The sequence below is a fragment of the Anomaloglossus baeobatrachus genome, chromosome 1, assembly GCF_048569485.1.
Source record: "Anomaloglossus baeobatrachus isolate aAnoBae1 chromosome 1, aAnoBae1.hap1, whole genome shotgun sequence".
NCBI classification, from domain to species: Eukaryota; Metazoa; Chordata; class Amphibia; order Anura; family Aromobatidae; genus Anomaloglossus; species Anomaloglossus baeobatrachus.
Window position 1 is genome coordinate 274,149,157 of NC_134353.1, and position 27,173 is coordinate 274,176,329.

Sequence of the window (27,173 nt, forward strand, 5' to 3'; positions counted from 1 at the left end):
GTTTGGTAATACAAAAAGGCGTTATGCATGGAGGCAAAAAAAACACGGCATTCCAAGAAAAGTATTTGCTACCCACAGTAAAATTTGGTGTAGGTTCCATCATGCTTTGGGGCTGTGTGGCCAATGCCGGCACCGGGAATCTTGTTAAAGTTGAGGGTCGCATGGATTCAACTCAGTATCCGCAGATTCTTGATGATAATGTGCAAGAATCAGTGACGAAGTTGAAGTTACGCAGGGGATGGATATTTCAGCAAGACAATGATCCAAAACACCGCTCCAAATCTACTCAGGCATTCATGCAGAGGAACAATTACAATGTTCTGCAATGGCCATCCCAGTCCCCAGACCTGAATATCATTGAACATCTGTGGGATGATTTGAAGTGTGCTGTCCGTGCTCAGCAACCATCAAACGTAACTGAACTGGAATTGTTTTGTAAACAGGAATGGTGAAATATACCTTCATCCAGGATGCAGGAACTCATTAAAAGCTACAGGAAGCGACTAGAGGCGGTTATTTTTGCAAAAGGAGGATCTACAAAATATTAATGTCACTTTTATGTTGAGGTGCCCATACTTATGCACCTGTCAAATTTTGTTTAAATGCGGATTGCACATTTTCTGTTAGTACAATAAACCTCATTTCAATCCAGAAATATTACTGAGTCCATCAGTTATTAGATATATCAAACTGAAATAGCTGTTGCAAAAAACCAAATTGTTATAAAGAAAAAAGGTTAACATTAATAGGGGTGCCCAAACTTTTTCATATGACTGTATGAGAATGTGTGAGCGACAACACCATATTTAACACAACTACACCCTGTCACATGACACCAGGGAGGGAAAATGGCTGATTGGGTACAATTTGGCCATTTTCATTGTCCTCACTTTTGTTGCCAGCAGTTTAGACATTAGTAGGTTATTTAGAGGGTATACCAAAGCTACACTGTTATTAAACTTAATTAAAATGATACTGCTCCCTAAGCTCAGTTACAGTGTGGCGACAGGCTAAGAAAGTAGTGCGCTTTGAGGGGGGCGGTGGCTGAACTCCAGTTGTAGGAAAACAGTTATCTCCCTACTCTTACTATACTCCCTACTCTTAACTCATTGCAGTTTTGGGCTTCTCATAATGTCATTGTGCAGGGAGATCTTTTTAGTCTAGGAACGCCTTCAAATCCTTTGAGCAGGTTTAAACTGAATATGATGTCTCAAAATCCCAATTTTTTTTAAGTACCTTCAGATTCGCACAGTGATCCAATCTCATATGCAGGGGCAAGGGAACTGATATCGTCGTTATCCCCGATAGGCATTCTGAAATTACAGGGACCCTGGGGGCTTGATATCGATCATATATACTTATCTGTTATTGGTGGGAATGGAGTCGGCATCCCTACCAGCTCAGGACAGATGGAAACCTCTGATCCCTTCTTTAAAACTACAACTACAGTGTCCCCATCTGTCAATAATAGACTGATTCAATGTTATATCATTCATCAGGCATACCTCACTCCCACACGTCTGTTCAATATGGGCTGTTCTCGTGCATCGGAGTGCCAATGATGTCATCTTTCAGGGGCAAACTTTACACATATGATATGTAGCTGTCCTATTAGATCTACGTTTTAGCAGGAGGTGACTTCCCTATTATCTATTATGAGGATTCTAGTTCTGTGTGACCCTCTATCATGTCTGTTTGGGGTGATGCAGGAGGAGTCATGGGATCACTATATGAAAATATTTCTTAGAGAAACCCTGTTAATGGCTAGGAAGCTGATAGCCTTGAGATGGATGGGTGGTTTCGGATCCGACTGAACGGTCCTGGGTCAAATTAGTCAATTCAATCATATCCTATGAGCGAGTGGTGCATTACAATAGAGGGCATCCAGAAAAATTCAATAGAATCTGGGTCCTGTAGAACTCCTCTTACAGCACACTCACAGAAGCCTGAAGAAGATCACTACGGCACTGGTGGATTACTCTGGGTGTTAGAATGCGGAATGCTGTCCTGTGGTATATTGAAACACTACAGAGCTGTTGTCACTACCCAGTGTCAGAATAGCTGTTTTTTACTGCTATTCACAGTCTCCGATGCTGCATTCGGCGATCGTGGACTACAACAGAACTTCGTAGGAACATTTTTTATAAAATTGGTGAACGAGGCATAGTGTGAGGGAGTCTAATAAACTACGTCCGGTGTGTGTTTATTTTCCCCTCGGTTACTGAGTTAGTAATGGAGAGGTGTCTATCAGATACCCCCATTACTAACACGAGGGCTTGATGCCAGCTGATATTACACTGCTGACATCATCCCCGAAAAATATGACCCAGAGTGCAATCGCACCAGGGCAAAGCACCAAAATTGGCGCATCACATTAGATGCACCAATTCCGGAGTGGCTGTGAGCTGGTAATTTTAAGCAGGGAAGGGCCAAATAACAATGAGCCTTCCCAGCCTGATAATATAAGCCCACAGCTATCTGCTTTACCTTGGCTGGTTATCAAAAATAGGTGAGACACCACGTTGCTTTTTTTAAATTATTTATTTCTTAGGTTACACAAGGCTAAATACACCCCATGAAAGACACTAAAGGGTGCAAGTGTATAAACCATGTTCCTAATCTAAGCTCTCCCTTCTACATCAACTCTCCCTGAACTGCTTCCAGAGGACAAAGTGCCAAGCATCGAGCCCCAGGGTCTCACCTAAGACCCAATGACGTCTTGCAGCCAGCCAATCACAGTAATGCCAGTAGCCAACATAGCTATTAAATTACCGTGTATGGCAGGCAATCCCCACATGTTGATTGGCTGTGTAACAGTTGCAAAACATGTGGGGCAGGGACTCTAGCATGGCGCTCAAGCACTTGCAATACTCAGAGTAAAGAGCATACCCAAGAACCCGATGCTCGACTGAGTATCAAGCAGTGCTGAGCATGCTCGCTCATCACTAATCAATAGGCACTCTCTGATTAGTTGTTTGAAGAGGTTGTGGAGCTTGTGCGAGCAACTTGCAGGCTGGTTCGCAATGTTAAAAGGCCAGAATTACAGGTGGCATTCTGGTCATTGCAGCAGCTCACTGCAGACAGATGTCACTTTGTACTGAACTGAATACTGAAATTACTCAGCCACATTACATGAAAAAGTGTGTTTAAATAGAGTGTCTGCAAATGGATATTACTAGCATTGTATATTTAGTCAAAACAATTTAACATACAGTAATGGCCAAAAGTGTTGGCACCCTTGAAATTGTTCCAGAAAATGAATTATTTCTTCAAGAAAATTATTGCAATAACACATGTTGTTTTGTTATACATTTTTATTTCCTTTGTGTGTATTGGAACAACAAAAAAAACTGAGAAAAAGAAAATTGGACATAACTTCACACAAAACTTAGCACCCTCAACTTTATATTTGTTTGCACACCCTTTGGAATAAATAACTACAATCAATTGCATCCTATAACCATCAACAAGCTTCTTACCCCTCAACCTGGAATTTTGGACTATTCTTCTTTTGCAAACTGCTCCAGGTCTCTCATATTTGAAGGCGCCTTCTCCCAACAGCAATTTTTTTGATCTCTCCACAGGTGTTCAATGGGATTTAGATCCAGACTCATTGCTGCCACTTCAGAACTCTCCAGCACTTTGTTTCCATTAATTTTTGGGTGCTTTCTGAAGTATGTTTGGGTTCATTGTACTACTGGAAGACTCATGACCAAAGATGCAAATCCAGCTTTCTGACACTGGGCACTACATTGCAACCCAAAATCCTTTGGTAATCATGAAATTTCCTGATGACTTGCACATGTTCAAGTACCCAGAGTCAGAGGCAGAAAAGCAACCCCAAAACATCTTTGAACCTCCACCATAATTGATTGTAGGTGCTGTGTTCTTTTCTTTGTATTCCTCATTCTGTTTTCGGTAAACAGCAGAATGATGTTCTTTATCAAAAATCTCCATCTTCTTCTCATCTGTCCACAAGATAGACTACAAAATCCTTTTGGGAAAGTATCTTTTTTATATCTCTCTGTCAGCAGTGGGGTCCTCCTGGGTCTCCTGCCATAGCTTTTCATTTAAGTGAAATGTTGATGGATAGTACACGCTGACCTTGATGCACCCTCAGCCTGCAGGACAGCTTGAATTTATTTGGAACTTCAACGGGGCTGCTTATCCACCATCCTGACTATCCTACGTTGGAAACGTTCATAAATTTTTCTCTACCGTACATATCCAGGGAGATTAGCTACAGTAAACCACACCCAAAAAAAACTATCGAGGTAAGATTCATAAGAGACCACCTGAGACAAACCTCTAAAACATAATTCTTTATTGATATTAAATATTAAAACAATGAGACACCAAGTGTCTAATAAACATAGAGGACAAAAGACAATGTGCTCGTGAAGGGCCAGATGGAAGGTAGAGAAAGCGTGCAGGAATATACTAATAAATTGATAGTTAGTTGAGTTCTAAGCAATCTAAGAGGGACTAAGTAATCCTCCACTTATCCTTCCTACCTGCGGAGAGTGTTATAATGTACTGAACACCCCCCGCTCCGGGTGGCTATCCCTGGCTGTCCCTGCTCTTCCCTGGCCTATGCCCACCACCAACCAGGTGAATTGTGTAAGAACCAGAACAAACATATAAAACAGTTAGATTTGTTGGTTCCTGAACTGGACTCAATCCTATGTTCCAGTCAAAATACTGTATCAACAGCAGTTAGGATCAAGCTCCTGGGTCCACCAAGTAGGCCAGTACCCAAAGCTTCTCCCGACGCATTTCCCCCCCCCCTCCTAACTAAGTGGTCGGGGGTTCATCAGGGGTAAATTGCCAACAATACCTGAAAGAATGAAAAAGACAAATGGTGTAATTCAATATAGAAATTAAATTGAAATCAATCTCCAAAAAGCCTCTAAATGTGTAAGACTTACTTGGAAAAGCTCCCAAGATTAATAAAGTAGCAGCAGCAGAATATGCTTGCCTAATATGTCTTAATGAGGTCTCCAAAAAGCATATGTGACTTCCTATAACAAATAGCGGCAAAAGTCCACATTAGTTATTTATCCCCACTAGTTCTTAGTCCCTCCTAAAATAAAACATAACAGAAGGTGGGCCAAATCAATACACATTGAGCCTCTACCTTATTTCCTCAAAGAATGATGTCTCAGCATGAATAGTGCTATTTATGATACATAAATGCAGTATATTACACCTGAAAGAAAAAAGGGGGAGGGTCATGACAAAAAACACTCTCAATACGTCTGTCTCCTCCTATTTTCCAGAGCAGAGGCTTATAATGTCTAGAGATCTATAAGATCCCACCTTCTGTTATGTTTTATTTTAGGAGGGACTAAGAACTAGTGGGGATAAACAACTAATGTGGACTTTTGCCGCTATTTGTTATAGGAAGTCAAATATGCTTTTTGGAGACCTCATTAAGACATATTAGGCAAGCATATTCTGCTGCTGCTACTTTATTAATCTTGGGAGCTTTTCCAAGTAAGTCTTAGGCCCCTTTCACACGTCAGTGATTCTGGTACGTTTGTGCTTTTTTTTTTTAAACGTACCAGAATCACTGACATACGCAGACCCATTCTAATGAATGGGTCTGCTCACGTCAGTGATTTTTCACTGCACGTGTCTCCGTGCAGCGTACCCGCGTGTGCGTGATTGCCGCACGGAGACATGTCCATTTTTTTCTGGCATCACTGATGTTCCACGGACCATGCAGTGGTGTGGTCCGTGAAACACGTGCCAGAAAAAAACGTGCTTTTAAAATAATAAACATTTTAACTCACCCGGCGTCCAGCGATGTCCTCTGCAGCCCGTTCTCCCTGCTCCTTCTGTGCCGGCTGATTACTGTCGCGCATCTTCATTATGCGCGACACAGCCGACCCGGAAGCAGCTGCTGCGGGGGTCACCGCCGGCCGGATGCTGAATCGCGGGAGGATTCAGCACCACGGACAGCGGGAGCGGGCGCAGGTGAGTGAATCTCTAAGTGCAATCACGGGCCACGGAGAACGGAGCCCGGATTGCACTTAGACAACCCACGTGTGCCGTGATTTTCGGCACACGCAGGGACATGTGCGTGTTTTACACGCCAGTGAAAAACGTCTGTGTTTTTCACTGACGTGTAAAACGGGCCTTACATATTTAGAGGTTTTTTGGAGATTGATATCAATTTAATTTCTATATTGAATTACACCATTTGTCTTTTTCATTCTTTCAGGTGTTGTTGGCAATTTACCCCTGATGAACCCCCGACCACTTAGTTAGGAGGGGGGGGAAATGCGTCGGGAGAAGCTTTGGGTACTGGCCTACTTGGTGGACCCAGGAGCTTGATCCTAACTGCTGTTGATACAGTATTTTGACTGGAACATAGGATTCAGTCCAGTTCAGGAACCAACAAATCTAACTGTTTTATATGTTTGTTCTGGTTCTTACACAATTCACCTGGTTGGTGGTGGGCATAGGCCAGGGAAGAGCAGGGACAGCCAGGGATAGCCACCCGGAGCGGGGGGTGTTCAGTACATTATAACACTCTCCGCAGGTAGGAAGGATAAGTGGAGGATTACTTAGTCCCTCTTAGATTGCTTAGAACTCATCTAACTATCCATTTATTAGTATATTCCTGCACGCTTTCTCTACCTTCCATCTGGCCCTTCACGAGCACATTGTCTTTTGTCCTCTATGTTTATTAGACACTTGGTGTCTCATTGTTTTAATATTTAATATCAATAAAGACTTATGTTTTAGAGATTAGCTACAGTGCCATGTGTTGCAAGCTTCTTGATTATATTGTGCACTGTGGAAAAAGGAACATCAAGATCTCAGGAGACGGACTTGTAACCTTGACATTGTTGATATTTTTCAATAATTTTGATCCTCAAACAGTTCAATGCAAAGATTGAGTCAACTTCTCCCCTTTTTATCTGGTTTCAGGTGTGATTTTCATATTGCCACACTTGTTACTTTCCACAGGTGATTTTGAACGAGCATCACATGCTTGAAAAAAGTTATTTACCCACAATTTTGTCTGGCCCATATTTGGGGGTTGTGTGAAATTATTCCAATTTGCCTTTTCTGCTCTGTTATTTTGAGCTGTTCCAATATACACAAAGGAAATAAACATTGCAATTGCAATAACTTTATGAGAGAAATACTTTATTGTCTGGAACAATTTCAAGGGTGCCAACACTTTTGGCCATGACTATACACACACACACACACACACACACACACACACACACACTTATAAGTTTGTTATCTCTAGCTGTTTAATCTCGTTCTTGTACAGCATTTATAGATAGACTTCACATGTCTGACCGCAGTGACATAATGGACAAATGAAATATGTAGATAAAATAAATACTGTCACTCCTGCTATAAACAGTTTGATAATACCTGTAAGGCCTGCAACACACATCCGTGCCTCCGGTACGTGTTTGGTACGTTTTTGCACATACCGGAGACACGTTGACCAATGTTGCCCTATGGTAGATGGCACACACACGTAAAATTACACGGAACGTGTGTCCGTGTGGTTAGTACGTGTGTGCGTTTTCCCACACGGCCGACATGTCCGTTTTTGGCGGTCAGCACACAGGCACGGACCCGCTAAAGTCAATGGGTCCGTGCCTGCATGCCATCCGTGTGCGTTTTTAAAGGAACGATGCCGGGGTTTTTTTTTTTGTTAAATGTCAGTCTACTTACCCTTTTTTTCTGCTGTTCTCAGTCATCATCCCTTTTGCGCTCGGTCTATATCTTCCCCTGTTGTATACTCACCAATCCCCGATCATCAGCGCAGCGAAGAACAGCTGTTCCAAAGATACGCGGCTTCAATTAATTTGGAAAAGCCGGCCGCTCATTAATCAATCTCGTATTCCCTGCTTCCCCCGCCCACAGGCACCTATGATTGGTTGCAGTTAGACACGCCCACACGCTGAGTGACAGCTGTCTCACTGCAACCAATCACAGCTACTGTTACTGTGCAGTAAAATAAATAATTAATTAAAAAAAAAAAAAAAACGACGCGCGTTACCCCCCAATTTTGATACCAGCCAGGGTAAAGCCATACGGCTGAAGGCTGGTATTCTCAGGATGGGGAGCTCCACGTTATGGGGAGCCCCGCAGCCTAAAAATATCAGCCAGCAGCTGCCCAGAAATGCCGCATCCATTAGATGCGATAGTTCTGGAACTCTACCTGACTTCCCGATTTGCCCTGGTGCGTTGGCAATCGGCGTAATAAGGAGTTAATGGCAGCAACCCATAGCTGCAACTAAGTCCTAGATTTAATCATTGCACGCGTCTATGAGACACCCCCAATGATTAACCTGTAATTTAAAGTTAATAAACAGACACAACGAAAAATCCTTTATTTGCAATAAAAAACAATAACAAATACCCTCGTTCACCAATTTATTAAGCCCCCAAAACCCATCCATATCCGGCGTAATCCACGGAGGTCCCGCGTCGCTTCCAGCCCTGCTACATGAAGGTGACAAGAGCTGAAGAAGAACACCGCCGCTCCTGACAGGTCCACGCAGCAACTGAGGTGAGCCGCGCGATTAGCTGTGCTGTCACTGAGGTTACTCGCGGCCACCGCTGGATCCTCCACCTGTGACTGCAAGTCGCCTGAGTGACAGCGATGAAGTCACAAGAGAGTTACGGTCTCGGGGGGAGTACTCCAGCTGGCCGCGGGTAGCCTGAGTGACAGCAGCGCTAATCGCGCTGCTCACTTCAGTCATTCAGGGGATTAGCGGTCACCGGTGAGTCCTTCACGGGTGACCGCTAATCAGTACGTGACACCCAGACAGAGCCGCGGTATGACAATGAAGTCGGGTGAAGTTCACCCGAGTTCATTCTCATCGCGCAACTCTGTCTGCTGTCAGCTGACATGTATCAACGACATTGTGCATCACACACGGAACATTTCACACGGACATTAAACGTACGCATACACAGCCATTCCACACGCACACACGGCTAGCATACGCCATCACACAGATGTTATACGTACCGGAGAAACGCCCATAAAAAACGGAACACGGACCCGAAAAACGGAAAGTGTGACGCGTACTTTTTTTATGCGGAAGTGTGTTTTAGGCCTAAAGAAAAGCACAAATTGGATGTCTAGGTTCTGGTGCCAAAGTTATATTCCTGGGCGCTCTTCCTAAACCTTGACTTCACATGCCTCTGTATCTTTAGGACAATAAATATAGAATTAAAGGGAACCTGTCAGTCGATTCCTGCTGCCCACACCATGTGCAGCATGAATCAGAGCCTGGCTGCACAACTGTAGACAAATATATTTTTCTCTGAATGTTCCGGTGTTTCAGGATAACAGTTTGAAAAGCTGGATGTGGAATATAGGGCGGGGCCGGATTAGTTTCATGTGGCCCTCAGCCAGTTTATCCCTTCACCCCTCCAGTTGATTGACAGTTCTCTCCCATGTCTATACATAGGGAGAGGTCTGGCATTAACTGGAGGGGGTGTGGGGAGAAGCTGGTTGGGGGACCGTGCCGGACTAATCAGAATTCTTCCTATAATTCCTGGCCAGCTATTCAAACTAGGTTTTCTGTGAAAAGAGGAAGGGTTTAGAAAAATATCATACTGGGCTGCGATCATGCTACCAGACTTTGATTCATTCTGCCTGTGGTGTAGACATATGAACAGAGTGACAAGTTTGCTTTAACCTGTATTAATTCTGTACCATTCAAATAGTAGGCAGCCCAGTTGTGAGTTCTACCTCTGCCTAACCAACCAAGATAGAGGAACCAAAGTAGTAAAAAATACACACTGAATAAATCATAGCATTAGTTATAAATCAAGCAACAAAAATGTAAAACATATATTTAAAAAGGATTGCTCCCTTCCAGAAAATGTTCAACTCCAGATGCAGTTTGTTAAAACATTAAACCACGCTATTCTCACTTTCCTACAGTCCACCGAGTCTCCGCTGCTGCTCCCAGTGTCAGACATAAAATTGTGGTAACCAATCAGTGAGTTTAGCTGAGCTACTGAATTCACTGATTGGCTGCTGAACTGTTGACGGGCCATCAGTGCTGCATCCAATGCCAGATATCGGGAGCAGCAGCGGAGACTCGCCGGTGGACTCTGGGAAAGTGAGTATAGCACGGTTTGATGTGGTTTAACATACTGCAGCCAGAGCTGAACATTATCTTAAAGGGAACAACTCCACAAAGGGCTGTTAGCAATGCATACCTTTAATACTGGAAGCTACTGAAGACATGTTGATAATGTTCCCTGATTTTTGAGCAAGCATCTGGAAAACATTGAGAAAGTGATATTAATATCTAATATTCTGGTTTAAAACTTTTCTGTGTTAACTGTATTGTCCTCATTAAAGAATGGGGGCCTACAGGTTTAGTAAAATATTTTCTCCCAGAAACAGTCCAACACTGGTACACCAGTTGAAATATTGCAGCTGAGCTGCTCTGAATAGAGCCGAGCTGCCATATCACGCATGACCTGTACATAGGTGTTACACTAAGTCTGGAAGAAAGCAGCCATCACCGTTGATTCCAAAGTTTTAGTTTTATTTTGCAAAACGTAGACATATTAGCTACCATTTAGAGATTAGATTAGCTACCATCTTCAGCGCTTCTACAAATTTGTGTCTCCGTGGTAAGAGAAGACAAGCAAACTCATGCTACGATCTGGCAATCAAACTTATGGTATCTCTATCAGTCCCCTACGTCTGCTTCCAATACATCCTGTAGGGTGCCGAAGTTGTGCCAGGTTGTGTATGACTACTGCAGAATTATTTGTAGTCTGTTACCATGAAAACACGTAGGTTGGCATGGGAGCTGTACACACATTTCTAACAACAGATTAGCAATGGGACAAACGTCTCCAAAAGTGCAAACCCGGCAGATACATTCTTTCTAAAATAAAGCCCTGTGATCTGAATTGTAAGCTGTATTAAGAGAACACATGATAAAAGTGGTCGCACAAAGCCTTTCCTTAACTGTATTTTTTTATATACTGAAAAGTTAATATTTAGCTGTATAATAGCAAATACTGCACTGATGAATAAAAACATACCTTTGGCAGGAATGTCTTGATCATGAGATACATGCTTCGCACGTTGAGATTCATAGTGAAATCCCAATCTGCCTCCTCACAATCCAATATAGATCCATGGTGAACAAAGCTGTATCACATATACCACAGATTAGAGTGTAAAGAAAAAAGCTTCAGGTTTTACTACATCACTTTGAAACAAAATCAAGCAAAAACAGTATCACACAATAGGATCATCTAGTAAAGAGTTTTGGAAGCTTGGAAACCGGTAAAGGGAATGTCAGAGGGGTGAGGTGGATTAATCGGGCAGCAGAATTAAGGAGGACATATTATAAGTACGAGAGAGTAGGAGATGGGAGACCGTAAAGGAAAATGTTGATTTAGCGGACGCGGAAGATGATGAAGGTCTGTACTAACATTTTTGTAGACTCAGGGATAAGAAAAGGGCTGGAGTGTTTTAGAGGCAGCAGAAAGTGGTAAGGGTTTGGTAGTGTGATTAACAGGATAGCCCAAACACAGCAGACTTGTAAAGGCCACATCTCACTAAGCGACATCGCTAGCAACACGGTTTTGATGACGCAACAGCGATCTTGCTAGCGATGTCGCTGTGTATGACATCCAGCAACGACCTGGCCCCTGCTGTGAGATCGCTAGTCGTTGCTGAATGTCCTGGACCATTTTCTTCAAAGGCGATGTCCTGCTGGGCAGGACACATCGCTGTGTTTGACACTGTGTGACAGGGTCCCAATGACAGCAGAGATCGTTATACAGGTCGCTACTGCGACCTATATCGTTACGGAGTCGTTGGTAAGGTCTGACTGTGTGACATCTCACCAGCGACCTCCCAGCGACTTACCAGCGATCCTTATCAGGTCGCATCATTTTCGGGATCGCTGGTAAGTCGCTAAATGTGACGGGGGCTTTAGACAGGTGAAAGTGTGGGGCATTTACTATGATAGGTTTGACAAAGGTAAGATGATTAGATCAGTTTTGTCAAGTTAAAGAAAATCCCTGACGAAAAGGAGGAAACATAGCTGATTGTCACCTCTTATGGCCAGAGTATCTAAGGATAGAGAGAGAAATTTGAGTGTCATGAGCAGATAGAAGGTACTGGAAGCTATGTGACATTAGGAGCTTGAGCCAGACACAGGAGAAAACATTGATTGTGCCAACAGCATTATATATGGGAATTTTGGATTGGAATATTTGGCATCATCATACATGAAGGCCTGCATTGTGACGGGTTTATGTATTGGTCAATGCAGGTGTGTGCTTTACAGTACATGAGGAGGTAAAGGACGTTAGACATATAGCGGGTCCATTTTACTTACCCAGCTACATTGAACAGAACATCAACTCTATCAACCTCCAGGCATAGTTTTTCAATTTGCTCCTTCTTAGTGACATCTAATACTCTTGTCTGAATACCTGGAGGTAGTGATATAAAAATCTTATTTAGCGATCCCACTTCTAAAGTGTAGCTACTTATCTTTACATTTTTTGCTGAATAGACAAAATAGTAAAATACAAACCCCCAATTCTTAAAGGCTGAAATGAAAAGTCTGCAGTCACATTGAATTGTAACAGCATGTAATGTGCAGATTGTCAAAATTCTCCCGTATTCCCTGTGTGATATGCATACTGACAGTCACATGCCGACTAAACTAAGCCAGCTTCTCCAACTTCTACTGAGAGAGGCCAGATTATTCTATTCTGCACATATGCCATCAGCACATATGGGGTGACATGACTGCCCACCTGCATGTGAAATACAAGGGAATCATGACAGTGTGCTGACTGCATGTTCTCATGATTCGGATATATGCAGTCACATAGTTCAGCCTTGATAACTCCTATAATATTGTGATTAGCACTTAATTATTTTAGATTATCACTAAGATTTGTTGTCCATAACTTAAAAATGTTTGCCATAAAACATGACAATGGAAGGCATTGCTTGGCCAGAACAGTCATTTGACATCAATATCTCCTTTGCGTCCCAGCCAATATTAGTTTTTGACTTTACTTTTTCTACCCCTTCTTACAAGGGTCGTTTTATTTATTTTTCTATTGAGAGGAGAGCTTTTTTGTCTCAGTGTGGGAAATGTTCTGAGCTCCTTGTCCTCTTTTTCTAATTCCCATCTAAAGTACAGTGGAACCTTGCTTAACGAGAACAATCCGTTCTGGGAGTGTGCTTGTTAATCAAGGTACTTGTTCAGCAGAGCAAGATTTCCCATAGGAAATCATTGCAATGCTGACGATCCGTTCCACAACTTCTAAAATGTCCCATCCTGGTCCCCTATTTTATCATTCCACACATGCACAAACATGCACAACCACACACACAAACACACATGCATGCATGTACACACACATATTATATGCTCACCTTACCTTCTGTTCCATCGCCGGTCTGCTGGGACTTGCTGTTCTCTGGTACGGGGCCGGGCTGTGTTAACGCGTTACCAGAACGACGAGGCAGGAACTTCCCGGCCAGAGCGCTGACGTCAAAGGCAGAGCTGCTTGCCTCTGATTGGCCAGCGTTCTGCCTTTCATTAGCGGTGACAGGAAGTTCCTCCCTCGTCGCAATGGATGCAGATACATAGCGTGGACTGGAGCGCAGCGGCGCACTACAGCACCCAGGAGACCAGCGATGAAACGAAAGGTAAACATATTATGTTATATTATATGCTCGCCTTACCTTCGGTTCCATCGCAAGCCTCCTGGGTCTTGTAGTTCGCCGCGAAGACGTTGCGATGTACCCGGGAACTACAAGAACCATGAGACCGGCGGTGGAACAGAAGGTAAGGTGAGCATAATACTGTATGTGTGTGCATGCTTGTGTGTGTTTGTGCGTACATGTGTGTGTTTGTGTGGACTGCAAGTGCGGGTCAGTGCACGGTGGATGGACGAAACCGGAAGTGTGTGCGGTGAGAATTTCGCTCGTACAGCAAAGCTTTCTCGTAAAGCGGGTTACAAATTTACAAAAAGCTTTGCTTGTTAAGCGAAATTCTCGTTAAGAGGGTTACTCGTTAAGCGAGGTACCACTGTATTAGATTTTCTGATTCAGAATGCCACTACCACCTTGGCTGCCACTGCCAATGCCACTACTACTAACAGTAACACAGCTGCCTCCCATCTTAAGTCGAAGTCTTTAAAGGAAAAACGGGTATCACGCTGCGCTTATCACCAATTCAAGCCGGAATAATTAAATCCAAATCTTTATTGTATTAGCTAGGTACAGGTCAATGCTTTTCAAGGGTTGCAGCCCCCTTCCTCAGGGATAGTGTGATATCAGGAGAGATAAGCTGGTATATATATTCATGGGTACACATGTCATAGGACCTCCCTCTAATTTTAAAAGTTGGCGGGATCCTTATCAATCCAAAAAACTGAGATAACATACACTTCAATTTACTACAAAACATTGATATAATCACATCATAATGCTTATTTTTTAAATTTATAGGAGGGAAGCAACATAAACGGAAATTTAACATAAAGCAAAGTAGGGTTAAAAAAAAAGGGTAAGCTAGAACGCATGTTAGCAAATTAACAAACAAGAGAAAATTAGCCGACTGGTTAACCCATGTGTCTATTTTGCTTTTCAGGTGTGAGAAGGAAGAAAAAAAAAAAAAAGAAGAAATAAAAAGAAGAAGAAGTTTTCACTTGGCATTACAATGATTACTATTGTGAATAAATTAATGCAGGGGGTAGAAAAAATGTTTTTTTGTTGAATAAAGTTATATCATTGATTAATAAATAAAATCAATAAAATTGTTTAATTTTTATGTGTTTATTTTTATTTAGGGAAGTATAAAAGGGTTAATATAATTAATTTAATAAATCAAATAAATAATTGAAATCCGAAAAATATATAATTGAAATTCGAAAAGAAAATAAGACTAACACTAAATAAACCTTAAATTAACCCTTTTATCAATTACATATATTAATTATTCAATTATCGTATTTCAATTATTTATTTGATTCATTAAATTAATTATAGTAACCCTAAATAAGAATAAGTCCAAAATGTAAACAATTTTATTGATTTTATCAATAAGTTACAATAAGCTTTATCGTAACACGTATTAGTAGTGGTAGCAAGTCAGCAGACTTAATTCGGCTCAATCTTAAGAGATACAAATTAATATAAAACAACAGTAATAATAAGCAGAATTAAGTTTGACGGTTGGTTCATCCCGCTACAGTCATACTATCTCAGGTAGTCCCTTGGAAAATTGAATTGCCCACCCATGGTGTAGCCCATGTATTACTGTGCAGTATTTCTTGCACACAATGGCGCATAATTATCAAAACTGTCTAAACATGCAATTACACTTTAAAATTATCAGGATTGAGCTCTCCTAGGAAAGCTTAGTTCCCAATATTTGTACAGTCTAAGGCTACTTTCACACATCAGTTTTTTTGCATCAGGCACAATCCGGAATGTGCCTGATGCAACGGATCCGGCGCAGAATATGCAAAAACGGATGTGTTTTTTGCTGCATTACGCATTACATTCTATTGTAAATCACGCCGCAATGCGATTTTTGTCAAAGACAAAAAGCGTTACAAGAGACGTTCCATCCAGCCGCCACATTAGCCAATTACGCCGGATCATGCAAAAGCTGGATGCAACGCAATGCCATCCAGCACAATCCGGCGCTAATACAAATCAATGGGGATAAAACGGATCCGGCGCCGGATCCGTTTTTTTTCCGGATTGTGCCTGATGGAAAAAAAATGATGTGTGAAAGTAGCCTTAACAGGCTGTTGATCACACGATAAACAAAACGCACATTCATTAGGTGAAACAATTTCTTGATTTTCACAAAGGATCATCGTTATCGGCGGTGCATCTTCCTATGTAAACAGGAGTCGTGCGCTGCTGAGAACAGTGTAAAGGGTGCTTTACACGCTGCGATATCAGTAACTATATATCGTCGGGGTCACGTCGTTAGTGACGCACATCTGGCGCCGTTACCGACATCGCAGCGTGTAACACCAATGAGCGACGATTAACGAGCACAAAAACGTGAAAAATCGTTGCTCGTTTACACATTGCTCATTTCCTTAATATCGTTGCTGCTGCCGGTACGATGTTGTTCATCGTTCCTGCGGCAGCACACATCGCTGTGTGTGACACCGCGGGAGCGACGAACATCTCCTTACCTGCCTCCACTGGCAATGCGGAAGGAAGGAGGTGGGCGGGATGTTACGTCCCGCTCATCTCCGCCCCTCCGCTTCTATTGAACAGCTGCTGTGTGACGTCGCTGTGACGCAGCACGACCCGCCTCCTTAGAAAGGAGGCGGATCGCCGGCAGAGCAGGTATGTGCGTGTGACGCTGCCATAGCTATAATGTTTGCTACGGCAGCGATCACACAATATCGCACATACGACGGGGGCAGGTGCTATCGCGCTCGACATTCGCTCGCCGATGCTAGCGATGTCGCAGGGTGTAAAGCTCGCTTAAGTCTGTGTGCACTTCTCAATCTACAAAAGATTGCTCAGTGCACATCATTAAAAGGGAGTGTCAGCAGGTTTCTGGTATGTAATCTGAGGACAACATGCTGTAAGAAAAAACAAACAAAAAGCAACTATGCTTCTCTTATTAGTGTGTGTTCGTGCGCGAAATTGTTTACATAAACTAAAGGGTTTACTACCCTATGATTACCAGGACTAGAAACTCATGTGCATGGAGTCCTACTGTGATTGTGCATTGACGGTGAAGTGTCAATCTCTTTTGAGAGCCTGATGTTGGTGGGACAGCTCTCTGGGCTCAGCTACATGCTTACAATTCAATTCTTTGACTGTGACAGAACCTAGTAACCTATGTGAGACACTGTTGCATTCAAAATCTCCTTGCCTACATTATGTTGCTGTCAGATGACGTAGCGAAAACCCGATGACAGATTCACTAAGTGCAGTATACCTGTGTACACAGGCTATTAAATGACTACCTTATGTTAAAGGCTTACCGATTATTGGTTGTTTTGTGCCAAATCCCTAGATTAGGTATACAACACCTATTAGTTTGCTGACTTTGTGGCAGAAATTTGTTCTCCAATCTTAGAGCATTTTTTGGCGCATTCTGTCGTACATTAAAGGTATGCCCTTTTCAGCGAGATCATGTTCCCTAATCAGACACATTGTAAAAGTGTCTAAAACACATCATGAATATGGTACAAGTCACAAAAGACATTTTTCTAGGCCAAATGACTAGATTTCCAGCGCATTTAGTTTAAAGGGAACCTGTCACCAAGATTTTGCCTTATAAGCTGAGGCCAACAGTGAGCCTTCCAGCATTCCAGAATACCGTATATAAGAACCCAGGCCGCACTGTAAAATGTAAAAACCACCTTTATAATACTCACCTAGGTGGCGATCCGGTAAAATGGGCATCAATGCTCTCGGTCCGGCGCTTCCTATATCCTTTGTGATCGCCATCCTCCTTTCCAGCTCCATGTGTATGACATGTCCTACATCATCCACACAGAAATGCCTCCATTGCGCTCTTGTGCATGTGCACTTTGATCTGCCTGGCTGAGGACAGATCAAAGTTCTGTACTGCGCATGCGCGGGTATGCGCAGTACAGTACTTTGCTCTGCCCTCAACAGAGAAGTGCGAATACGCAGGAGTGCAATGGCGGCCTCTGTGTGGATGACATAGAACACGTCATCTACACGGGGCTTGGAAGGAAGCGCAGGACCGAGAGCAGAGACACCCATCGGATCAGACCCTCCCCTAAATGAGTGTTATAAAGGTGTTTTTTACGTTCTATAGAGCAGCCTAGGCTCTTCTATATAGCATTCCAGAATGTTGTATAAAAGGGCTCATTGGTGGTGGCCACAGCTCATAATAGAAAAACCTAGCAACAGGTTCCCTTTAATATGCTGCAAAGACTGAAGTCAGATTTAAAGGACAAAATTCAATACATATTAAAAAGCACATACCAGAAACAGACATGGTTTTGTGGCATCCTGTCCATTTGGGAAAGTCTCTGGCCCTGACTCATCAATTGTGGATTTTTTAAAATAATTTTCTCTTTTGTCTTGAGGCAGTAGCTGACATTTATTGGGCCAAATTCACCAAGATGGTAAACGTGTTTCTTGAATTTGGTGCCAAGGAAAAAAAAAATAAGCTTTTTTTCTGTCATTATGCATTTTGCAACTTTTTGAGCAAATATTGCACCTTCTTCAAAATGTCACAAAATGAGACTTTTGAAAAAGCTGTATAAAAATACACATGGGGAGACTGTAGTAAAGTTGTGCCAAATTTTGCTAAATTTCAGTCATAATTGAACAATCTGCTAAGAACATCTGGAATCATTAATCTCCACCCATAAAGCAGAAAAAAAACAGTTGAGTGCATATTAAATAGACTTCAAAAAAGGCACATAGAAAATATATTGGATGTAAATGGAAAAAAAAAAAGTAAAGCTAGACAAAAAAAAAGGAGTAAAGGAAATAATGAATCAGGGCCTATGACTTCAATTTGAGGTTGTAAGTTAGAATAAAGAAATAAGTGGAGATAAGAACCTTTGTATGATTCTAGAGCCTTCAACTTCTCTTCATTGATGTCTGTTGCAATCACCTTTGCTCCTTCTTTAGCAAAAGCCTAAAAACCACAAAAATAAAAATAAAATACTACTTTCCATAGTACAAATATCGAACTGAAGGAAAAAAGAAAAATCCATCTTGTGAGATTCAGAGTCTCAGCAGATTGTCTTGCTGCCTATTATTCATATGATGAGATCGCGTTGCGTTTTGTTGCTTGGATTTTCTGAAACTTCTAAAATTGCACAGAAAAATTACAGCACAACCCCCCCCCCCAACAATTTCACCATGTGAATGTGGCCTGATTGCAGGGGATGGGAACCATTTATCTGCGAAGGTGCATTTGTATATTTATAACCTCATTGGCGGGCTGTGGGAAATTTTCAACCTAAAAATAATAATAATAAAAAAAAAAAAAGTTAAATTTGGTCAAACATTTATTAAAATCACCTCTAATGGGATGGCCAGAAAAGCTTCTCTTTGGTGAAGCTTGTGATGTTAGATGATATGTGCTACTCAACTGCTTTTCCAGTTTTGCGTCTGTCTGGAGCGAAGTCGACTGCAGTAAATTTTGAAAAGAACTGATAGCAGCAGTAAGTTATTCTGAACATACAGTCAGGGCCAGAAATATTTGGACAGTGACACAAGTTTTGTTATTTTAGCTGTTTACAAAAACATCTTCAGAAATACAAATTATATATATAATATGGGCTGAAAGTGCACACTCCCAGCTGCAATATGAGAGTTTTCACATCCAAATCGGAGAAAGGGTTTAGGAATCATAGCTCTGTAATGCATAGCCTCCTCTTTTTCAAGGGACCAAAAGTAATTGGACAAGGGACTCTAAGGGCTGCAATTAACTCTGAAGGCGTCTCCCTTGTTAACCTGTAATCAATGAAGTAGTTAAAAGGTCTGGGGTTGATTACAGGTGTGTGGTTTTGCATTTGGAAGCTGTTGCTGTGACCAGACAACATGCGGTCTAAGGAACTCTCAATTGAGGTGAAGCAGAACATCCTGAGGCTGAAAAAAAGAAAAAATCCATCAGAGAGATAGCAGACATGCTTGGAGTAGCAAAATCAACAGTCGGGTACATTCTGAGAAAAAAGGAATTGACTGGTGAGCTTGGGAACTCAAAAAGGCCTGGGCGTCCACGGATGACAGCAGTGGTGGATGATCGCCGCATACTTTCTTTGGTGAAGAAGAACCCGTTCACAACATCAACTGAAGTCCAGAACACTCTCAGTGAAGTAGGTGTATCTGTCTCTAAGTCAACAGTAAAGAGAAGACTCCATGAAAGTAAATACAAAGGGTTCACATCTAGATGCAAACCATTCATCAATTCCAAAAATAGACAGGCCAGAGTTAAATTTGCTGAAAAACACCTCATGAAGCCAGCTCAGTTCTGGAAAAGTATTCTATGGACAGATGAGACAAAGATCCACCTGTACCAGAATGATGGGAAGAAAAAAGTTTGGAGAAGAAAGGGAACGGCACATGATCCAAGGCACACCACATCCTCTGTAAAACATGGTGGAGGCAACGTGATGGCATGGGCATGCATGGCTTTCAATGGCACTGGGTCACTTGTGTTTATTGATGACATAACAGCAGACAAGAGTAGCCGGATGAATTCTGAAGTGTACCGGGATATACTTTCAGCCCAGATTCAGCCAAATGCCGCAAAGTTGATCGGACGGCGCTTCATAGTACAGATGGACAATGACCCCAAGCATACAGCCAAAGCTACCCAGGAGTTCATGAGTGCAAAAAAGTGGAACATTCTGCAATGGCCAAGTCAATCACCAGATCTTAACCCAATTGAGCATGCATTTCACTTGCTCAAATCCAGACTTAAGACGGAAAGACCCACAAACAAGCAAGACCTGAAGGCTGCGGCTGTAAAGGCCTGGCAAAGCATTAAGAAGGAGGAAACCCAGCGTTTGGTGATATCCATGGGTTCCAGACTTAAGGCAGTGATTGCCTCCAAAGGATTCGCAACAAAATATTGAAAATAAAAATATTTTGTTTGGGTTTGGTTTATTTGTCCAATTACTTTTGACCTCCTAAAATGTGGAGTGTTTGTAAAGAAATGTGTACAATTCCTACAATTTCTATCAGATATTTTTGTTCAAACCTTCAAAATAAACGTTACAATCTGCACTTGAATTCTGTTGTAGAGGTTTCATTTCAAATCCAATGTGGTGGCATGCAGAGCCCAACTCGCGAAAATTGTGTCACTGTCCAAATATTTCTGGACCTAACTGTAGATGCATATTATGCTGCATGTCTCCTCAAAGTGACAAATTCATCCTTGTTCACATAACATTTATAGAAAACAAGCAAGGAGGTCTATAAACATCACATAGGAGACACTGAGACTGGTGTATATACTTGCATCACATAGGAGACACTGAGACTGGTGTATATACTTGCATCACATAGGAGACACTGAGACTGGTGTATATACTTGCATCACATAGGAGACACTGAGACTGGTGTATATACTTGCATCACATAGGAGACACTGAGACTGGTGTATATACTTGCATCACATAGGAGACACTGAAACTGCTGTATATACCTTGAGATTGTTGATATTTTTCCACAATTTTTGTTTTCAAGTCCTCAGTTTTCTTTCCCTCTTTTTGTTCTTCATGCTTAGTGTGGCACACACATACACAATGCAAAGATCGAATCAACTTGTCTTTTTTTATTTGATTTCAGGTGTGATTTTCATATTGCCCACAACTGTTACTTGTCACAAGTGAGTTTGAAAGAGAATCACATGCTTGACACAGAGTTCTTTACCCACAATTATGGAAATGTGCCAACAGTTTTGTCCAGCTTATTTTTGGAGTTGTGTGAAATTATGTCCAATTTGCCTTTTTTGCTCTGGTTTTTTTTGTGTTGTTCCAATACACAAAAAGGACATAAACATGTGTATAAAAATATGTGTTACTGCAAAAATGTTCTGGGAGAAATAATTAATTTTCTGGAACAGTTTTATAGGTGCCAACAGGTTCAGACATGACTTGACATCAAATAGAACACATTGAGACTGCTCTAAGCATCAAATATGAGACACCGGGGGTGGCTCTATATCCATCACATGGGAAACACAGACTGCTGTATTTACACCACATAGCACAAATAGAGACTGCTGTACACATTGCATAAGAGACACTGGGTCTGCTGTGATTATAAACTTAGGAGACAATGAGACTGCTGTAAAAATCACATGAGACAACAAAAATGGTGTATGTGTATCACATTGTAGACAATTGGACTGGTGTATATACATTACATACAGTGTTTTGAAAAAGTATTCATACCCCATGCACATGATAATAAGCAACTTTGACATAATACCTTATCAGACAAATTTTCTTCTTTATCATCTGCTAGAAGTGATCAATGATTATAAAAGTTATCAATTCTGAGGTAAAATCTATATTCAGTTTCAGTGTGTGCTATGTGATTTATAAACAACAGTCTATGCGTCTCCTATGTGATGTATATATAGCAGTCTCGTTGTTTCCTATGTGATGTATGTACAGCAGTCTCTGTGTCTCCTGTGTGATGTATATAACAGTCTCAGGGTCTCCTTTGTGATTCATATACAGCAGTCTTGGTGTTTCCTATGTGTTATATATACAGCAGTCTCTTTTTCTCCTATGTGATGTATATATAGTGCAGTCCCGGTGTCTCCTATATGATGTATACTTCAGACCTCCCGCTGCTAGAGTCCTATTCCCACTGGGAGGAAACATTTAGCGTAATACACATTTGTTTATTACTGCAAGTTCTTTTCAAAATTCATCGCAAAGTGTTGCTTGCGCTCCAGACCCATGCAAATCTGGAAAAGCAGTTGCAAGTAGTAACATCTTCAATATCATCTAACATCACACCAAAGAGTCATCAGATGAGGGGAGAGTTACTATAACGCTTGACAAAACATCGCAGGATAAATTTAAAGTTCACAATTTTGTACGGTCTTTGAAAGATGTTATAAATGTCCAAATAGCCTTGGTAGAAAAAAAGTTCCCCACCCCTTGTTCAGTGAATGGGTGAATTGTGCTGGTTGGAAATTCGTGCTGTGTAGGGAAAATTTCGGAATAGTCCACAGTGCTCCACACATCGTCACATCCCCTTTACGGTTTCCAGTCCAACAGCCAAGTAGTTGTACAAGTTAAAACTTTAAACAGCCTGTTCCCCTTTATAAAATCCCAAATATAATTTTGCGATTTCTATTAATGTATTTTTAAAATCACGTTTAATGTTATTGGTTATTCTTTTTGGTGACACCAGACTAGTATTTATTTTTTTATTTAATCAGAGATTAACAAAAGATAAAAGCTGAAATCACCTTACTGGGGTTTAAAAAGGAGCTCCATCCCTTTAAAGGTGTTTTCTGGGACTAAATTTCTTCAGTCTATTGGCTTGCACTAAGTTCAAACATATGTCCCTCTATCTTCTAACCTCCCTAAACTCAACATCTCCCTCTCTGTGTGTTGCACCGTGATAACTCCTAGGCAGCAGGCTCGCTGTCTCGGTGTTATACTTGACACCGATTTTTGCTTCACCTCCCACATACAATCTCTTGCCTGGTCCTGCCGCTTGCACCTCAAGAACATCTCTAGAATCCGTCCCTTTCTCACAATGGAAACGACAAAAACCCTCACCATGGCCCTCATCCACTCCCACCTTGACTACTGTAACTCTCTACTAATTGGATTGGTCTCCCCCTAACTAGACTCTCTCCTCTACAGTCCATCCTTAATGCAGCAGCCAGGATCACCTATTTGGCTAACCGCTACTCATGCTTCTGTTCTGTGCCAGTCATTGCACTGGCTGCCCATATATCACAGGATCCAATTCAAGCTGCTTGTTCTCACGCTCAAAGCTCTCCACAGTGCGGCACACCCCTACATCTCCACCCTCCTCTCTGTCTATCACCCCACTCGGTCTCTACGCTCTGCAAAAGACTTTCGACTAACGTCCCCACTATTCCGAACCTCCCACTCCCGGATCCAAGACTTCCTCCGAGCTGCACCAAACCTCTGGAACGCTCTACCCAAAGAAGCTAGGACAAATCACAACTTACTCAGCTTCAGACGCTCGCTAAAAACACATCTTTTTAGGGTGGCCTATCACACTCCCTAGCCGAATTGAATTCACAAAGTCCCTCCACGTCTTCTCAGAATATAACCCCATGTCAAATTCCATAGCACCCAAATGCATCTGGCCAACTGGTCCAGGAAGCCATTATCTATCCCCTATTTCCTTGAGATATAGAAAAAAGATTCCGGTCTTTGTGAGCGCTAGTAATAGATCTTTGGTCTTTGATCTTTTAAGAAATTTGGCTTTAATTATTAATAACATAAAGCTCTTGTATTAACACAACGCGTTTCAGCAAGATACACTTGCCATCCTCAGGTGTCATCCTGAGGATGGCAAGTGTATCTTGCTGAAACGCGTTGAGTAGAAACGGTAGAGCTGCTGTGAGTAATAGAATCCATCAGATTATTTGAACTAACAGCGGGAGGACACAGGTCCGCACAGAGCTCCAGGATTCAAAAAGTCGGTCAATCTGAAGCCAGCAGCGGCAACAAACCTGGATCCACCCAGCAAAACAACGGATAACGCCAGCTGAGACAGTCCCTCATCCCCCAGAGGAATTATACATCTAACACCGGGGTTGTGCGAGGGCGCACAACCTAACCAGGTGAGCAATTCTATAATATAAATATACAGAAATCACTCCACGGGTACTTCTCATATGCACTATATTTTTATCTCTACAGTGGACTATTTCCTTGAGATGGCTGAATTGTAGTTGTAAATAAGCACCTGTAACTTGTCCCCCCCATCTCATTGTAGATTGTAAGCTCTCATGAGCAGGGTTGTCTTTTTTTCCATACTCCAATTATTGTATTTTCTATAATAGTTATTTGTTTGTATATGAACCTCCTGAATTGTAAAGCGCTGCGGAATATGTTGGTGCTATAGAAATATTTATTATTATTATTATTATTATATTATAAAGAGCTCTAACCCACTGCAGCTTCAGAAACACCTCTATACTGCTGCGCCGCCAGTCTTTGTTTACAGGCTGTATTGGTGACATCACAAGGACAGCACACATCACCACTGCAGCCAATCACTAAGCTCAGAAGGTAATACTGCCTACATCAGCAGAGCCACTGCGGTCAGTGATTGACTGTAGTGGTGATATGCACTGTAGCCATTACGACACCGCTGCAGCCTGTATACAAAGATCAGAGCAGTGGCCGAGACGCAGAAGAGTGTGAGTTACATCTGGTTATAGGATTTTAAAGCAACAGTCCAACATTTATTTCATTTATTTCAGGGTCAATGTAAGGTTTCCTGCACTTAGTCTCATACCACCTGTTGCGTTCAACTCTTCCCATCAGTCCAGCGACACAATCCTGTGACTGCGACTACTTCTGACCAGAAGTCAGAGGTAATGGTCACAAGTTCTCAATGTAGGTCTATGACAGTCTTGTTCTGGCTCTCATAGACTTACAGTAAGGAGTGACTTCCACATCACCCAGTAAACACTTGCGCGACCTGGCAGGTCAAACTGATGGAGACCTAACAGAGTGGAGCCAATAAAAGATGAAGACGGCAGCTGGTAATTATGAAACTAAGTGCAGGGACCTTACATTAGTGACACCACTCCAGCGCTGCAATAAAAAAAAATGAAACCGCTAGAGTGGTGCTTTAACCTAGTGCAAGCTTGATAGGATGACGACATTTACTCACAACTTTAACCCATTAAGGCCAATATTTTTTATTTTTGCACATTACTTTTTCCCTTCCTTTCTTCTAAGAACCATAACTTTTATTTTTTTTTTTTGCAGACATAGCCATGAGATCTTTTGTGCAGAATGACTTGTAGGTTTGAATGCTACCATTTTTTCCCATATACTAAAAACAGAAAAATAAAATCCCAAGTGGGATGAAATTGTAAGAAAAAAAAATTCAATTCTGCCAGTGGATAGTAAAAGTGACCTGGCAAGAAGATTTTCAGGTCACTACCATGTTTCCCCGAAAATAAGACCTCCCCCGAAAATATGACCTAGCAGGAGTTTTCAAGGATGCTTAAATATAAGACATCCCCTGAAAATAAGACCTAGCAGCGGTTAACCCCTTAACGACCCATGACGTACTAGATACGTCATGGATCGTGTCCCGGTAAGCCCCGCCCCCTGCCGCCGGCGGGCGGCGGCGAGACGCGCACATATCAGCTGTTATCAACAGCTGACATGTGTGCCTGCTAGCCGCGGGTGGAATCGCTTCCACCCGCGGCCATTAACCCCTTACATTTCGCTGCCAAAGTCTTGGCAGCGATATGTATATGGGCGCCGCCATGAGTGACTTACCCCGCCCCCGCCGGAAGTCACGTGACATGATCACGTGACTTTCGGCGGTTGCCATGGTAGCACAGGGTCATGTGATGACGCCTGTGGCTAACATGAGTCACTTCCTCTCAATGCCGGAATACAGCCGGCATTGAAAGTGAAGCAGCAAATCTGCAGTTCTCAGCTCTGTAGCTGAGATCTGCAGATTGTGCAAAGCGATCGGATTGCTGATCGCAATAGCCCCCTAGGGGGACTAGTAAAATAAAAAAAAAAAGTAAAAAAAAAAAGTTTTAAAAAAATTAAAAAAAAATATAAAAAAACCTAAAAGTTCAAATCACCCCCCTTTCACCCCATTGAAAATTAAAGGGTTAAAAAAATAAAAAATACACACATATTTGGTATCGCCGCGTTCAGAAATGCCCGATCTATCAAAATATAAAATCAATGAATCTGATCAGTAAACGGCGTAGCGGCAAAAAAATTCCAAACGCCAAAATAACGTTTTTTGGTCGCCGCAAATTTTGCGCAAAATGCAATAACAGGCGATCAAAACGTAGCATCTGCGCAAAAATGGTACCGTTAAGAACGTCAGGTCAAGACGCAAAAAATAAGCCATCACTGAGCCTCAGATCCTGAAAAATGAGAACGCTACGGGTTTTGGAAAATGGCGCAAAACGTGCGCCACGTTTTTCGGACAAGCTTGTGAATTTTTTTTAACCCCTTAGATACAAGTAAACCTATACATGTTTGGTGTGTATAAACTCGCACCGACCTGAGGCATCATACCCACACATCAGTTTTACCATATAGTGAACACGGTGAATAAAATATCCCAAAAACTATTGTACAATCCCACTTTTTTTGCAATTTTTCCGCACTTGGAATTTTTTTGCCGTTTTCCAGTACACTATATGGTAAAACTTATGATTTCATTTAAAAGTACAACTCGTCCCGCAAAAAACAAGCCCTCATATGGCAAGATTGATGGAAAAATAAAAAAGTTACGCCTCTCGGAAGAAGGGGAGCAAAAAACAAAAACGCAAAAACGGAAAGTGCCCGGGGGCTGAAGGGGTTAATAATGAAGTGTCATGCAGCGGTAAAAAAGTTAAAGACACTGCAGGACACTTCATTATAGACAGCGGACACCCACTAAAGAGAGAGAAGACCCCCATCATACTCAC

The 27,173-nt window shown here is 41.9% G+C and overlaps 1 protein-coding gene across 2 annotated transcripts in view; it reads right to left on the reverse strand.

Annotated features, from left to right (window-relative positions):
* Positions 1–27,173, reverse strand: part of BDH2 (3-hydroxybutyrate dehydrogenase 2) — a 65,173-nt gene that overhangs the window by 28,940 nt on the left and 9,060 nt on the right. For both annotated transcript variants that reach the window (XM_075336733.1, XM_075336723.1), the window contains exons 3-6: positions 18,590–18,668; positions 12,375–12,471; positions 11,065–11,173; positions 10,222–10,282 (exon numbers count right to left, since the gene is read on the reverse strand). In XM_075336733.1, the coding sequence (XP_075192848.1) occupies positions 10,222–10,282; positions 11,065–11,173; positions 12,375–12,471; positions 18,590–18,668 (346 nt within the window). The remainder of the gene's footprint in view (positions 1–10,221; positions 10,283–11,064; positions 11,174–12,374; positions 12,472–18,589; positions 18,669–27,173) is intronic.